Here is a 16,593-nt window from a genome sequence, read left to right on the forward strand (position 1 = left end):
TACGCCTCTTCCGGGAGGCGTGATGGAAATCTGTAGCCTCCTCCATAACAACGCCAAACTGAGGATCTAACTGTTCATTCAAACCCCCCGAAAACTCTGTGTCCTTTCCCTCGCAACCATTGACGAACATCCTTGGGGACGTAAGCTCCTCGCCGATCATGGAAACCTCAGAGGAAGCTGACGCACCGATGACACTGTGCTCCCTCGACAAAGCCGCACCATCCTGGATCGGCTCAGCCATGAAAACTCCCAGGCAGACAGAACACACTTAACCCCAGGAAACAAAAGTCTTCAACACGCAATAGGAAGAGCACTACAAATGCACAGCTCCTCCTAACGGACACACACTACAGCGCCCCTACAGGATGCAGGGGCAGTCAACCTTGTAACCAGAATGTTCCGCTGCGATAGTCCTCAAATCTCAATAGAAAGAGCACTACGAATGCTCAGCTGCTCCTGACAAACGCGCACGCAGCGCCACCTACAGGCTGCAGGGGCAGTCACCCTTATGACCAGAAAGTTCCGCTCCTGGCAACCCCGAAACTGGCCACTGGAACCGTACATGGGGCCCGCTCCAAAAAGCTGCCACGGCAGAGTGCGCAGGGCCAGAACTCACCAGGCCGCCGCCGCTCCTGAAACTCTGCGGTCACACAGGAGTCTCCAGCCACACTCGTCCCCCCGGCTCCGGACCCAGGGGCACTAGACACCCCGGCTACGAATCACCGGAATCCACTAGTCAGACAGGACCATCCGGCTCCTGACCCGGGGGCACTGAAAAACACCCTCCCCCGCTGCGGACCACCGAAGTCCTCCAACCAGGCACCTAGATTGTCACCGCCAAACACAGCCACAGTGGGCAGCGACCAGGGCCAGCAACAGTCCGCTTCACAGGTCAGGGGCCCTGCCGGGTGGGATGAGTATACTGGAGGGCAGTGTTCCCTTCTCTTCGCTGCCCCCTCCGCAGCAGTACAAACCTCGTCGCCAGTGTAATAACGAAGATGGCTCTCTCAGGTAAGTGCTTTTATGCGTCTTTATTGCTTCCGCGTAGAAGGTAGTACATGGGAAGAAAGACACCGGCTTCTCCCGCCCGACAGGCATTCACCAACTGACAAACCTCGAACATACGCACGTCACCCAACTCATACGAATACATTCCAACATGCACGTGCATTCCATTCCATTTATGACCACTGAATACAACTGCAGCTGAGAAACTGCCACCAGCCATTTAAGTTAGTCAGTGTAACAAAAGGTTACATGAGAAGTGGGATAAGGAGTTATTATGTAACCCTACAGCACCCCACATAAGGTTGTGTGTGCTGGACCCACAAAATAAAAGCTAAGTAAGATTATCTCACTATTCTTGGGAACTGTAGTTCTCACAAGAAAATGTATTTAAACACTAAGAGAAGTCCAGGGGACTCCACAGTGACACTTCACAGAGGGGTGATGTGTGTCACTAAGCCAAAAGCAGATGCCTATGGAGTTTACCAAACTCCATTAAACGGTAAGAATCAAAAATCCCAGACAGAGAAAAAGAATGAGTGAGTGGTAAAAAGTTCCACTCGCTCAGGAGATTAAAATAAAGAAGTCCAGCAAAAGTGCTGGGTGTCTCTCAGTTAAAGGAATTAGCACAGAAACAAGAAATTCTCCAGAACAATGTGCAGTTTCACCACGGCTGGTCCACGAAGAGCGGATCCCCCGTTGGTCTCTCTGCTTCTCCTTCACGGCTGTTTGCTGCTTCTCCTTGTGGTCTCTCTCCAAGTATTCTGGATGCAGCTACCTCGTTTCAGTACCTGTGGTGAAGAGGAGTAATATTCACTACTGTTGCCTCTTCTTCGTCTCAGTACTGTCAGGTGTTGTGTATGGAATCATGAGGGGGGAATTGACTTATAACAGCTTAGAAAGGTTGGAGAAGGGTTACGTTTACTGTTACTAGGACAAGGCGGATACCATGTCTCGCCTAGGGGCATCCCACTCCTCAAAGACACACCACCCAGGTGATTGTCCCTTGCTTCTCCACCCCTAGGGTTAGGATCCAAAAGCGATGGCTTTTCCCTGCACACCTGTGTAGAGGATCCTAGGGGAGGAGGAGTGAGAATACGCTCATGTCTCTCACACTTCACATAATACAGGCTACCATAGTTTCCACGAGGTTCATATGGAGAATGGAGTGAACAGAGGATGGCACAGGGGCAACGCGCTTGTCTTGGAAACAACACAGCGCAGAGCAACAGAAGCTTGAATCCCGGATCCACGCTGAGAAACTGAACTCTGGTATGGTATTAGGCACGTTATATCAATCAAAATAAATAAATAGGAACACACCACTACATTTTGCCCAAGGTGCAACTCCAAATTCCTTTGGAGAGATACCCACAAGGTGTGTAATACCTGTCTCCGGAAGGGATCACGCAGAAAACCGCTCCTGGATGGGGCAGTTATTTAAATCAAACTCTTCAGGAGCACCGTTGTAAATGCTGGTCCTATTAAGCCACGCATGTGGTTTCGGAAACAGTCCGGTGCTCCTGCTTCGTAACTCTAGATCAGGGATTCGAACATGGAGGTAGAAAAAAACACTGCAGCAGAGCTACAATGGCTTCACCATAGGGCATGTTATGGAGAAACCCTCTGATGATCTAGATACTGCAAAGACACACAAGCATAAACACAGACATGAGGGAAGCAAAAGCGTTGAGTCCTTGACTTTGTTGCATAAGTCTAAAGACACTGCATCCACGGTTAAAGATAAGACAGCATAACTGCCTTCAAAACAGTCGACCCCACAAAAAGGCTCATCAAAACATTCAACTACTGTAATACACTCACATGACGCTGGCAGAGGAAACTTGCCGAGACATTGAAACAGAAAACATTAGTAGATGGCTCCAATTCCACAGAGGAGTGTGAGGAAGATGAGGTAAAACATGGCCGACGCTGCTATTTTAGGTGCTACCATGTTGGAATCGACGGTGAAATGCAAAAAGGTCAGTGCAGAAAATGAAAGACACTGTCGGAAATCATGGTTAACACAGAAAAGCCACAGAAAGAGTAAATGGGATGGGGGAATAACCACCCTCATAAAGAAATAAATTACGGGGAAACAAACTGAAAAACTGACTCAACAGGAGGAATTCAGGGACACTGCGGACACTGACGCTTCACATAAAAAGTTTCAAAACTGCCTAATATTTCATGCCGTGCCCAGTGAGGTAGAATCTCCAGTATCCTCTTCACCAGCATAGGACAATTTCCTTTATTCTGACCACTAACAAAGAGCTGCTAAAAGGTTTGGTATTTTCACAGAAGAGCCTGATGAAGATCGGGACTTCATCAAGGCTGTTTTAAAAGAGAAAAAGATAGACATTTTATGCCACTTTTATGAGCCATTAAAAAAGGGTCAACTCATCGCTTATAAAACCATTCTCCATAAAACCTGTGAACCAAAGGGTGGAAAAGAAACACACATCTATTTGGACCTGATATACATCAAGGGCCAACTGCAACCCGATTCACTAGTCACTGGCACAATAAAGAGGGCTAACTCATCAGTGACCAATCCTGAATATCCCCCAGATAAGCTGAGTAGACAGACAATTTTGGAAGGAAGTCCGCAACAAATGCTGCTTATAATCTAAGAATCACCAGTGCAACCGCATTAATGCCCTGCTTTTACAGTGCACGGTGGTATGACATAGAAGACTTGTACTTAATTATAATTGTTCTTTTATAACACGCTTAATTCTTTAATACTGGGGACCAGTTTCTAAGCGCAAGCCCGGCATTCGAACCTGTGTTGCTATGCGTTGTCTTGCTTCCAAAATGCATTGCCGCTGAGCTATCAGTCTGGGCTCACGACTTGCTAAAGCATATACATGCAGAAGTATAGCCTTCTTTTATGAAGACGGCGGGGATGACAAGACGCAATTATAAAAAAAAAATTATACTTTATGCTGCAAATACAGTAGGATGACGGATTGCTGGAGCAAAGGTGATAAAACGCCACGCGTGCTAAGAGGCTTAGGTTTGAAGCCAGAATCACAGGTCACGTTGGTAGACTAGACCCATTGAGGAATCGTTCCTGTTTGGGAAACAAGTCGATGAGACTTTAGAAAGAACAAAGGACTCAAAACACTCAGTCAAATGTCAGGCAGGTCTTTCCAACCTTGGGGTGGAGTCGAACAAAATAGTGCTTTTGTCACAACATTTTTTCTCCACCACAAGGCCACTTGACACAATCGGGGTTCCAGCTGGCTTTCAGGAAACCAACAGCAACACGCCCATCCGTCCACCTTTTAAACAGCAGTGTAGAGGTAAACCAGAGTGATAGGACGGACCCCTGGAGGCGCGTCTTCCACCTCTAATCACTCAAGCATCCACGTACTGTGGGAGGTCAAAAAAGAAAGCCGGACACAAAGTTATCATGTTTTTGGTTAGACTTTTATTCAACCTAAATATGTTGGGGAAATGCCTCCCTGGCCCTATTCTAAAGAGGAGTTTACCTACCTGAAAACCAAAAACTAAGGATTTGTCTGTGTCAGGATGTCAAGAAACAAAAGCCATCCTTGTGTACAAATTTTCTATCCTGACCCTCACACTACAAACAAAATAACAAAGTGAAAAGGGAAATGTCTTTAACCTGATATTTGCTAAAGGTGTTCTTAAAAAATAGAACAGCTCCAACTTAAATGTTCTCCACAATGGAAAAGACTTTTGTTCCAGGGGGCGATTCCATTCCCCTGGATTCTTCACAAGTTTCACAAATGACTCTGGCTCTAACAGTTCTCTTTCTTGCCCCACAACAAACTGGTTAGATAACAACAGTTCAGACTTTTAAGTTCCTCTTAACAAAAGTTCCTTCTTTAACAAACTGTCTGTTTCACATTACTTGTAGGTTTACAATTTGCCTGGTATACTACTCTGCCAGGACTCTTTATGCACCGTCCAATGCCTGGTGTACAACTTCCAGGACTTCTCATGCACTCACGATTGGCTGGTAAACCCCCCTGCCAGGACTTTTCTTTTGCTCACAATTACCTGGTGATTGCTTGCAAGGCCTTTTCATATATTGTAGTTACTCTTGTCAACCAAGTAGCATATATGTTTCTTTAGCTTTATATACCTACTTGTTTCACTGTTCTGTTAATATTCCCCCACATTTGCATTCATTTCTCATTGGGTTTCGGGTTGGCGTTCTGCCCTTTTACTTTTAGAAATAACCTACTTTACAATGTTCAACATTCTCCTTGGCGCTGTCGGCGAAACGCCCCTGGGTCCCCCCTCTGCTAAGGCTTACTCATAGGTTTTCACAGGATTCTTGGACTTCCTTCCACATACGTGCTGAACCCTTGCTATGTTTCCCCCACTATGGGCATCGGACGTCCCTCCTGGTTCTCTCGCTGTTTCGCTCCTGCACGCTGGTTTCTCCTCTGCTCCTGGTAAGGACAATGCTGCTTCTCTTGGCTGTTGAAAGCCCAGGGACACTCTTGCAGTTCCTGGCATCTCCATCGCATGCCTGTCTCGGAGCATGTTGCTTTACTTTGCCGAGCTCCTCTGCTCCGCCACAACGGCTCGTGCCTCCAGCTTCCGCACACCGGCTTGTACCTCCAGCTTCTTTCTGCCTTCAATGGAACTGTCACATATTCTCCTGAGCTGATTCTCAATGTTTGGTTACCATTTTTAAAGTTCCTAAACAAAAGTAACTCCATCCAACAACTAGTGCACTCACCAAACTTCCTGCTGCTGTGTGTGAATTCCTTCGTCCTCTTTGTCTCAGTATTTAGGTGATTATGGGAATTGAAGTCCATTGATGGTTTCTGATGTATAATCTTTTGGAGAGTCTTTCTTAATGATTCCATGTGGAAGTTCATTTCTAAACGAAAGAAAACTAGAACTGAAAAGGGGGTTCTTGGAGCCTTTACCCTTCAGGTTATGGATGGGAATTTGGCTTAAAGTCTGTTTGGGAATTATACAGAGGTGGGGGAGGGGGCTGGCAATGGAAGTAAGCAGTCGGGTTGTTGGAGATCAGGGGGCATTCCTCATGGGAAAGGGGGGGGTACCATGCCTCATTCAACAAAGTCCTGACACCTCCCCGATAGTTTTGTATTTATTAGGTTTATATAGCACTTTACGTCAAAGCACTTTGCATGAAACAACAAGAATACATTAGAATAAGATGGAAGCCTTATTGTAAAACATTAAACAAACCATCAAAAACAATATATGGAACAATTTGCAGAGGAATGTAAAGTGAGGGAGTAAGAGGGAATCAAAGTTAAGAGGAAGGGGAGTGAAGAAGATGAGCTTTCAAGGAAGAACAGAAGGAGGAGTAAGAGGAAATGGAGCGGATAGAGAGAGGTAGAGTGTTCTAGTACAGCGGGGCAAGGAGCTGAAAGGAACGAGAACGGGCACAAGGGGAAGGAGGAAGTTGTCTCCTTCCATGTGAATCTCCCTCATATAACTGCCCCCAGGATCAGGTAGTGGCTGCTGGCCACATGGGAGGAGGTCACCGCCAGGGAATCTGTGGTGACTCAGCTGGATTAATTGCAGTACCCTCTCATGCAACCCCCACATAACATTTACCCACACATGGGAGGAGTTTAAATTTGATTGGTCAGTGCTAGACTGAGTACAGTGCGGATATTACATTGAACTTGTAGGAACTCTGGGAAACCTGCCACTACAAATGGGGCAGGAACACCCGGAGCTCCTACAAAAAGAAGTCAAGGCTCTTCTCCAGAAGAATGCCATCAAGTGTAAAACCAGATCAGGCAAACCAGGGTATTTACTCCCTTTTTATTTCCTACTACCAAATGAGGACTCAATTAGGAGACCAGAATTACACCCAAGGCCAGCCAACAAATGTGTACAGCCACAAAGGTTCATGATGCCAACTTCACAAGAAGTCTTCCCCCTTCTAAAAAGGTAAATCTTTATTACAACGCTGCACATGAAAGAAGCATACTTCCATATTCCCTGCGAACAGAAATGTTCTTAGATTCAAAATAGAAACAATTACCAGTTCAAGGTACTTCTTTTGTGCTGGCATTAGCACCTCGTGTATTCTCAAAAGTGCTGGTGCTGGTGGTGATTCACATAAGCAGGGAAAACTTTCCCATCCACCCTTACCTGGGCGACTGGATCATAACTGGGGAATCACAAACCGAATGCCTACAAAACTCTCCATAAAAGGTAGACTTCCTTTTCCATTAGGATTCACGATAAACAAGACAAGTCTGCTACTATCCCAGAAAAAACTATTTCTGGGAGCAAAAATGGATTTAAGGCAAGCTGTAGCTTACCCATCCCCAGGAAAAGTACAATCATTTCTCCCCTTGATCCCTTGCTTCAAGACAAGAGCCCACGTAACGGTGAGGAGAGTCATGCAGGGGCTTGGTATGATAGCATCATGCATCTACATAGTACAAGATACACATCTAAACATGAGAAAGATGTAACAATGACTATCAATGATCCCAGGTTTTGGGCCAATGGGACGATCCAGTGGTGGTTTCCAAGGAGGCAGTAAATACTCTGCAAAGGTGGACAATACAGAACCTCTAAAAGGAAGGCCCTTCAAAATACTAACAATGCAGGCGACATTAACAAAAGACTCCTCACTGTTCAGTTGGGGGTGGGGAGGGCCTACTGTCAGGAACTCATGGAGCAAGGCATGTGGTCAAAGGAACGGAACGGACAACATAACACATAAACATCCTAGAACTCTTAGCAATAAAGATGGCACTGCTATCTTTCCAAACAAGATTACGCAACAAAAGTGCGTTAATAAACACAGACAACACCACGGCATACATAAATGGCAGCGGTGCATCAAAACGGAATTCATATACAAGCTCAATACGTCCCAGGGGAGGAAAACTACCCAGCGGACAATCTTTGCAAAGTGTTTCAGCAAAACCACAAGTGGGAAGTAAACACATTCACACTCGAACAGATTTTCAAGATGTGGGGACAGTCAACGGTGGATATTTTTGCAACCGCTCAAAACAAAGTGCCAAAGCTTCACATCCAGGTGCCCTCTGGAGGATTCCTGTCGAATGCTGTATGGATTAATTGGTCATGGATATTTTCTTACGCTTTTTCCCCGACCCCACTACTATACAAGGTAATCCACATACTACTCTATGAGAGTGCAGCAATAATTCTAATTGTCCCAAAGTTGGCCACTCAAACCTGATGCCCTCAACGCCTAAAGATTCCGGGGCTGCCTCCATTCAAACTAAACCCAATACACAACCCTCTCACCCAGCAACCGGGCAAGCTGACCCATCCTGCTCCACAAACATTGAATTTAGCAGCATGATCCTGAATTCATAGAATTCGCTAGTTTACAATTGACTGGCTAGGTGTATGGAAATACTAAACGAAGCTTGAAAAACAAACACGAGACAAGTGGAAATGTTGTGTTATGGTGCACAAGGATCAACATTAACCCAATTCAATGTACACATTCACACATTGTAACCTACTTATTTTACCTCCAAGACTCGGGTCTTGCTTGTAATTCATTAAAAGTACACTTAGCATCTTATTCCCAGACAGCGCTCCTCTATGTCAGCAACTTCATCTCTTGCGCATGGCATGCAAACCTTTCTTCTATTTTTATTCTTCTCAACCTCTGCTGCCTTCGATACTGTCGACCATTCTGAGTTTCTCTCTACATTTTCTCTCATTGGCATCAGAGATGAGGCCCTCGCTTGGTTTGCTTCATACCATACCCCAGACACTTTTTCAGGTGTCCTGGAACAGCTTTACTTCCCCACTTACCCTCTTACTCCCTACTGTTGAAGTTCCCAAAGGGTCTATCCCTGGTCCACTTCTCTTCACTCTAGACTACAGCTCTTGGCACCCTGATCTCCTCTTATGGCTTCTCCTATCAACTCTTCGCTGATGATACTTGGATCTTCTCCTTTCACTCTTTATCCAATTAGCTATTGTCAGAAATGTCAAATTGTCTCTACGCCATCAAATATTGGATGGTATCTCACTCGCACATCCTTATTTCCACTAAGATTGAAGTTCTCTACTTCCCAGACGAACAGGCTCTCTTCCTCTCTTCTTCCCTGACTATCTTCCTGGCTCTGCTTCCGCTTGTAACCTTTGTGTCATCTTTGACTCCTCACAAAACTTTTCACTCCTCTCCAAATCTGCCACTGTGACCAGACTCAACCTGCCACTACTTCAAAACAGCAAATCGCCTCCTTAGTATTTTCTAGATCTGACTACTGTGCCAGTCTCCTCGATGGTCTTCCCAACAATGTGTTTTCACCTCTAGACAAAGTCTTCAACTCTGTGGACTGCACACACTTTTCAACCTTTCTCACGTTGTCTACCTCCTCTGCCCATCGCCAGATTGGCTGGCTATATATGAAACAAAGGCGCAGTGTAAACTACTTCTCATCTTCGAAACTATTCATGGACTCGTCCCTCCCTACCGATCTGCTCATCTCACTCCCTATTCTCCTCCTCACGCGTTAAGATCATCCTCGGCTCCCCCGCTTGCCACCACTTGAGCCCCCTGTGCTCTCTCTCATTTCCTCTCTCCCTCTCCTAGCTCCCCTATCATGGAATGCTCTTCATCTCCCTTTCTGACCTACTCCAACTCTCCCCCTATTTGTATCCCACCTCAAAACTCTCCTTTCTGAAGAACCTGTTTCCTAGCACTCTACGCTACTGCATCACCCTGTTTTCCTGTCTCACTACCCATCATGGACAACTCTACAGCACTTTTCAGGAACCCATTCGTCCTGAATGCAGCAATTCCTCCACCGTTCCCGTTCCGATGTCATTCTGTCCTAGTCCCTGGTGTGTTTTCACCTTCCCCTGCAACATCTGGTCTTCAAGTCCCATTCTCTCACCCCATTGTAAAGGACCAATGTCCTCTACTCTGTTATCAGTTTTGTGTGCGTTTTTGTGCCTGTCATTTTATTTTTATAAATAAAATTAAACATTGTACCACTTCGTAACAAAAGACGTCCTGGTGGAGAATACTGATGGTTAAGGCCTTTATGGAGGGAGTTAGAAGATTGCATCCTCCTGTGGTTCAACACCTAAACATTGTGTTACGGAGAGTAATGGGTGCACCTTTCGAGCCTATGCATGAAGCCACACTAAGAGACCTCTTACAAGGTGACCTTACACATAGCGGTCACATCTATAAGAGTGGTTAAGTGAAATGCAGGCATGGTCAGTAAAAGAGCCCTTTATTATCATTCATAAAAACAAAGTTGTGCTTTGCAGGCACCCATGTTTTTCACCTAAGTTCATCTCAAAATGTAATGTCAAGCAATTCATCAAACTGCCATCCTTTTTCTAAAAAAGTAGAGGGGAAAAGGAGTTTCACACGTTAGACATAAGAAGTGCAGTCATATTCTTCCTACAAAGAACAAAAGAAATATGCAAAACACGCCAATTCTTTGTGTCTTTTCCTACGGGTATGAAGGATGACCCAGTTAGCAAGGCCTCTGTTTCCAGATGGATTGTCAAGTGTGTACAAATCTGCTATTTACTAGCAGAAAAGACACTACCATTTTGTCTGGCGTTTATAACCAATGTACCCCTGGAAGAAATTGAGCTCCACATTGCTGCTTTGCAGATTTGTTAACACAACACTACTGTGGTGACACGCAGGCAGGTCAAACTCGCAAATGGAACAGGCAATACTTAAGGATCTTTTTTCAACTGTTGAATTTAACCCACATTCTGCTTCAGGTACTGCTAATCTATGCAAAGCATGCGAATCTAAGCAGATTCACAAGCTCCAGAAGACAAATATTACTTCGTCTTTCTGAAGCTTTTATCTACCTCGACTTAGGTTACCGAACTAGATGAAGTGCAATGAGTGAAGATGAATGCCACAGAAAAATACTCTCTTTACATGCATATTCTTCTTAAGAGCCGAGCCATAGATTGCCAGTAACCCTCTACAATGTAAACTGATCTGCTATACCTCCTGCTCAATGATAATATCCCCATGTTCTCTCCTACAACATGGAAATCAATCTCCGAAACAAAGCAAAGACTGTGCTGCCTTCCCATTTGTCTCTTCCTTCACTTACTAATCACTACTTAAGTCTTTGGACCGTTTCACTACATTTGTTCCTCCATCAATCGAGCCACAATGTTCATCATACTAAAGACAAACCCTTAACCTATTAATTTGCTATTAACACCTTCACTCCAGTTCTCCCATCGCTGCTCTTCTCTATCCTGGCAGACCCCTTAAGGCAAACCTGCCCAGCGTATCTCACTCTACGTCATTCGGAACATGGAAGTTTACATAACGGCACACTGGTAACTGGTACTTTCAACAAGCACTCGACGCAATAGGTTGCCACAACTGGCTTAACTACTATCTACTAACACTCCCCACCCACGTTCTTTTTTCAGACCCGTAGAGCGATGCCAATATTCTTGGCAGGTTGACACTATACAATGTCCTTATCTTAACTTACTAAGCGTTGCACATTCAAAAATATTAATCACTTACAGGTAAGGTTTTGTAAAATCTTCACTTTCGACAAATATTAGGAGCTCACAAACTAGGTTTGAAGGTGCCAAAGGGCACATTCGATCCTAACCTGTGGCATACACGTTCTCAAAATTTGAAGGTTTACGTGCCGTGTGTCAGTATTTTTCCTTGACAGAAAGTCATCATGTGAAATCTGACATGTGTGCAAAGGGAGATATACATAATTTTGAAATTATTAAATAGCACTTACCTGTTTTAAATTATAAGTGCTAATAAACTTCCTCTGCAGATCAGCCAATTCTAAATTAGTAAACAGAATGAATTGAGCATTTGGTGTGTTTCTTACAATGCGTACAATTTGATATACTATTAATGGGAATTACTATTTTTATTTTTCTGATCAATGATAGTCTTCGGAAGTTGCCTTATTTTTGTTATTGGCTGATGATGATTGCTCAGAAGTGGGAAAGTCCTATTTAAGCCAATACATCAAATATGTTGTCCAAATAATTCAGAGGATGCACCACTAGCCTTATGTAATGCTTCATCATTAGGTGGTATGATGGCTCAGCAAATTAAGTCATTGTTTGTTGCAGAGACTTGTGTCATCTGCAGAACAGTGTTCTTTCTCAGGTATTCAGTCCATAGTAGTCTGCTAATAGTTTATTATTTCGCCTATGCATTATTCAAAATACATACTATCAAATATGTAAAATCGCAACCACAAGTCTGTGTGACATGGTGATTTTTCTTGTTTTCCTTTTTTCTTGTTATTTTTGAGATCAGAATATTCTAAATTCCGAAGTTTATGGCGTGCCACTTGAATTTCAACAGGCTTTTCTTGATTTGTTTTGTTTTTAAGAAAAATTAACAGGATCCATGCTCTAAATGACAGCTTTGAAATCATACCATAGTTTAACTGAGGCAGACCAAGGTCTGAGTCAGAACACGTGATCCTTCAACATCCATCCAATTTGCGTTGACTTTGTTCTATGCCTAAATCATGTGCACCTTCTTGCTTTGTTGGTATTTTAAAAAGAAACCTTTTTTAATGTTTTGTCCTAAGCCTACGTAGGCTCAGAAGAAAAGACACGGCAATGGTCAGTTGAAATCTCTTATGGTTCATTCATGCATGATTGCTTTTTTTTTTTCCTTTTGCTCTTTTTGAGTTTTTGTTTTGCCTGTTTAACATATTTGGTTCAAATCCAGCGTTTTTTCTTTATTTTTTTGTTTCAACAATTGGTTTGTTTTGCACTTTCATATGGCAATAAGATCACCTGCCATGGACCACCTTGAAAGGATGCGTCATTTTATTGTTCTCGGTTGTAGAACGATGTTTCATGAGACCAGGTGAATGATGTCTTATGAGAGAACAGCAAGATATTCAAAGCTGACACTATTCTAGTTCATAAAGAGGTGAAATCTGTTTAAGTAACTGTGTTCCTTTGTCCTCCCACACACAGCTCGCGGATAAAGTTGGTGAAAGCAACAACATGGTATAACGGCAAACAATCCAGTAGAAGACTGATTTTCAATTACTTCATTATTTATAGAAGACAAACTCCTTCCTCGGAAGACCCGGCACAAAGCTTGCATTGTGCGTGAACTATGAAAAAATGGCTTGTAACATTCTTTCTAGAGTTGCAGTTTTTAGGTGCATCTTCTACGAAATATGTCCTTAGCAAGACGTACTGCAGCTGTACGAAGGCCTCGAGCCTGTGGAAGATAACGAAACTTAACGGAAAACTTAAGCCATGCATAACTCCGACGCCAAGACTTTTTAAAACTTTTGAAAATTACTTGCTAAAAACGATGGTGAAAATGAACATTGATGCATGTGCCCAATTTCCTTATTTTGAAGGTAAATTAGGGCACACTGGTTTTTACTTTTTAGAAATGGCAAGCAAAATGAATAACTCATTAAGAGTTTATCGTCACGGTGATGCATGACTGTTTTACGTGTACACAACCTAGATCAGAGTAATAAAAAAGGAAACCCAACACGAGTTGCTGTGGGCATTCACACTGTATAAATATGTGGTTAGAAATGTTTGTCTATCATTGGAGTTTAGCATTGCCAATCTGGATGTACACTCACAATTGCCTTCAGTCTTGTTGTCAAGATGCCCTTTACTGGTGTGGGTCTTAAATCGCTTGTCGGTCCATGCAGGGTGGAGAAAGCACCCCCACCCTTGCTAATGTTGTCCTATTTATGTCCATTAGCTCAACATGCGCTTGGGTTTAGGAATACGTGGCCTTCGCTTCTGATTAAACGGGGTACATTTCACAAAGTTACATTCTTATTTTATGTAAAGCTCAGGTCATTTTTTGTTAAATGTAGTTTCGTACTCGCAGCACGTGTTTGCTTAATTTAGAATGATAAAGAACAATTGGTGTACAAAGAAGCAGCTGTGGCCAACTATTGTGCAAGCATTGGCTGCTATTACCACTAATCTCTCCTCTGTGCCTCCTAGTCGTGTGTGTGCGGGAGGGCTTTAAAGATTTAACATGTCAAAACAATAGTCTGTGAAAATATCCTGTAAGGTTCTGTGAACGTGGGTGTGTCTGGATATGGTATGCCCGGAAGCGGTTATTCATGATGCCTTTTACATGCATTTCTTGGTCAAACCATTAAAACATAATCCACTTAGTTCCCTGGGTCACCCTTTGGCCACCCTAAGGTGGCTGCCAAGTGCAGCGAGTGGAGAAGAGAGCAAGAGTGTGTATACGGCAGAAAGCGAGGTGCTGGAATATCACTTCTGCTGCTCTAACGTCAGCTAAAGCTATTGTTAAGGAGCAGAAAGCAAGGAAAGAGGAAGTAAGTGAAAGTGAATGCGACATTTGGGAGTCTTTGAATGATGCTGTAGGTTTATAGAACAATGCTGCGGGCCCACCCCATCTGTTCGTCGTCGTTGTCTGGGCACAACTGTAAAGGTTGTCTCAATTCGTGCGTCCTTGAAGTCTGCAAATAAAGATGAAAGTAGATTTGGTTAATCCCCTACTTTCCAATTTCCTGTTTCACTATTGATTATTTATTTGGTAAAACCTGGAGAACATTTGCTCCTGGTTTATTCCCAAACTGGCTGCCTTTGTTGAAAGCGGCGAAATACCTATTAGGGCTTTTCAATGTGCACTATTCACCCCGTCTATTAGTTTGTGATACCTTTAAAGTCGATCAATACTGGACGTCTTACTTTGTTAGAGTACAGGACCTACAATGTTTTCGAAAAAATACGATTTGATTTTGTCACCTCTCAAACGTTTGTTAAAAAAAGGGTTGTTTTTGGTTTCACTGCAAAACGAGAAATGTTAGTGATAAAATATTAACTGCAATAATCAAATTACATTAATTTATTCATTCAAATCTGATTTTTTTAAAATACTTCGCTTGTGGTGACAAGTAGTACCTTGAAATAACCCATATTAAATTCCTATTAATTGAGATAAATGTCACATTTATCTGTGCTCGATGTATTGCAGCAAGTTATAGTTTCTCAGTTGCATTGTATATACGTCACTAAATACCAAATCCAAATGATCATCCCACATTCAGGTCATGGGAAGCCTTCCATACAGGCATCGCGCCTGCAGCTACTTGTACAGCTTTCATTGATGTCAGGCTATTTTTCCGTGTTTAGAAATACAACTTTTTTGAATCCGAGACATAAAGCGTACTTCAGAAAATGCCATTCCTTATAACCGGTGATGGCAGTAAGGTGGGGGGGGGGGGTACTCATGCTGACACGTTTATGGACAGTTCGTTGCGTGCAGAGCATGTGCCAAATGTATGAAAGCATCTGAAAGAAAAACATACCTTAAGGTGAATAATTCCAAAGAGCTGCCTGCTAAAGAAACTCTGAAAAGACCACCATTACAAACATTTGGAATCACTCATAAATTATTCGGAATATAACTCATTACTGTAGCTTGAACACTAATTAACAACACAATGGCTGATGGTTATGAAATTCTTTTTTTTCGCTAATAAAACTAACCCCACCTAATTCCGTCTTCCAAACAGAGGGGTTGTTTCTTAAGGTAACCGGAAGTGCATCTGTTGCTATTCTGTGTTTGAAGGTTTCTAGCACTCCATTGTAATCTCCGGCATAGCAAGCCCTCTCTTGTATTGAGAATGTCCCTCCAGGGAACCTCTGTCCTCTTGACAACCACAGCAGTTAGTCCTGAAAATGCAAGTGTGTAGGAAAGGTCAAACTATTTAGCCTACAGCAATTGGCGATTTTCAGATGTGTACTGTTACTAAAACTCATTTGGGATGTCACGTGGATTTCTCTCCCGTTTTCTAGGATATATTCGATTTCTTTCTCAATTTTATGACCATAGTTGCACAAATGCAAACTGCTACGGCCATTTATATTAATGTAAATGAACATGTCATGTCTTTACTGAATAAATGGATACTTTTTTAGCTGGTTTGTGTCCGTCCTTTGTTATTGTACTTGTTAAATTACTGCAGCTTGAACCGTAAAATTCAAAAAAAGATGCTAGCCTTTCATTACGGTTCCTATGTCGTTTGTACCCTTAGATCACGTTGCATGTGGTCCATGGCCGCCTTCACAACAATTGTCTGTACAAGAACTTGTAATACGGTTTGAAGGTGTGCTGAAGAATGTATCTGATGCACATTGATTGTTATTTTGTGTGGGTTTTCTACTAACGGGTATTCCATAAATTATTAAAACCCTTTATTTGGAATGAAAACACTTCTTTGAGGTGCCTTTGCAAACCCCATTCTCTCAAAACCTTTCCTGTTTGGAGGAGAGGTTGCAAGCTGCATTTTGAAAGCAATGTGGTTTGCGGAGGTGCTTTTGGGTATGTACACAATGTTATTCAGTAAGGGTACCCAAACACGCATCTCTTCCTTTTAAGATTCACAAGATGAAATTTAATTCAGCCCCATCTTTACATACATTTTTGTTATTGGCAAAACACTTCGACAGGTCTTCAGCTTTTCTTTTTTGTCATAATAAACGGTCACATATGGTTTTGAAATTAGCATTTTATTCTCCTGATGATGTGGGATTACCAGAACACTGACACAGGGATATAGTTAAATATATTTCTTATCCGACTGAAGTGAGTTG

The 16,593-nt window shown here is 43.0% G+C and overlaps 1 protein-coding gene across 2 annotated transcripts in view; it reads left to right on the plus strand.

The window, feature by feature from the left end:
- GOLT1B (golgi transport 1B) overlaps positions 1 to 15,917 on the plus strand; it is a 255,135-nt gene extending 239,218 nt beyond the window's left edge. The window contains exon 5 of one of the 2 annotated variants that reach the window (XM_069628435.1): positions 12,955 to 15,917. In XM_069628435.1, coding sequence (XP_069484536.1) covers positions 12,955 to 12,993 — 39 coding nt within the window. In that variant the 3' untranslated portion in view covers positions 12,994 to 15,917. Of the gene's footprint in view, positions 1 to 12,557; positions 12,587 to 12,954 lie in introns of those variants that run through there. The other variant, XM_069628436.1, reaches the window with a different exon arrangement.
- The last annotated feature ends 676 nt before the right edge of the window (positions 15,918 to 16,593 follow it).

This window comes from Ambystoma mexicanum, chromosome 12, assembly GCF_040938575.1.
Source record: "Ambystoma mexicanum isolate Mex_15411 chromosome 12, UKY_AmexF1_1, whole genome shotgun sequence".
NCBI classification, from domain to species: domain Eukaryota; kingdom Metazoa; phylum Chordata; class Amphibia; order Caudata; family Ambystomatidae; genus Ambystoma; species Ambystoma mexicanum.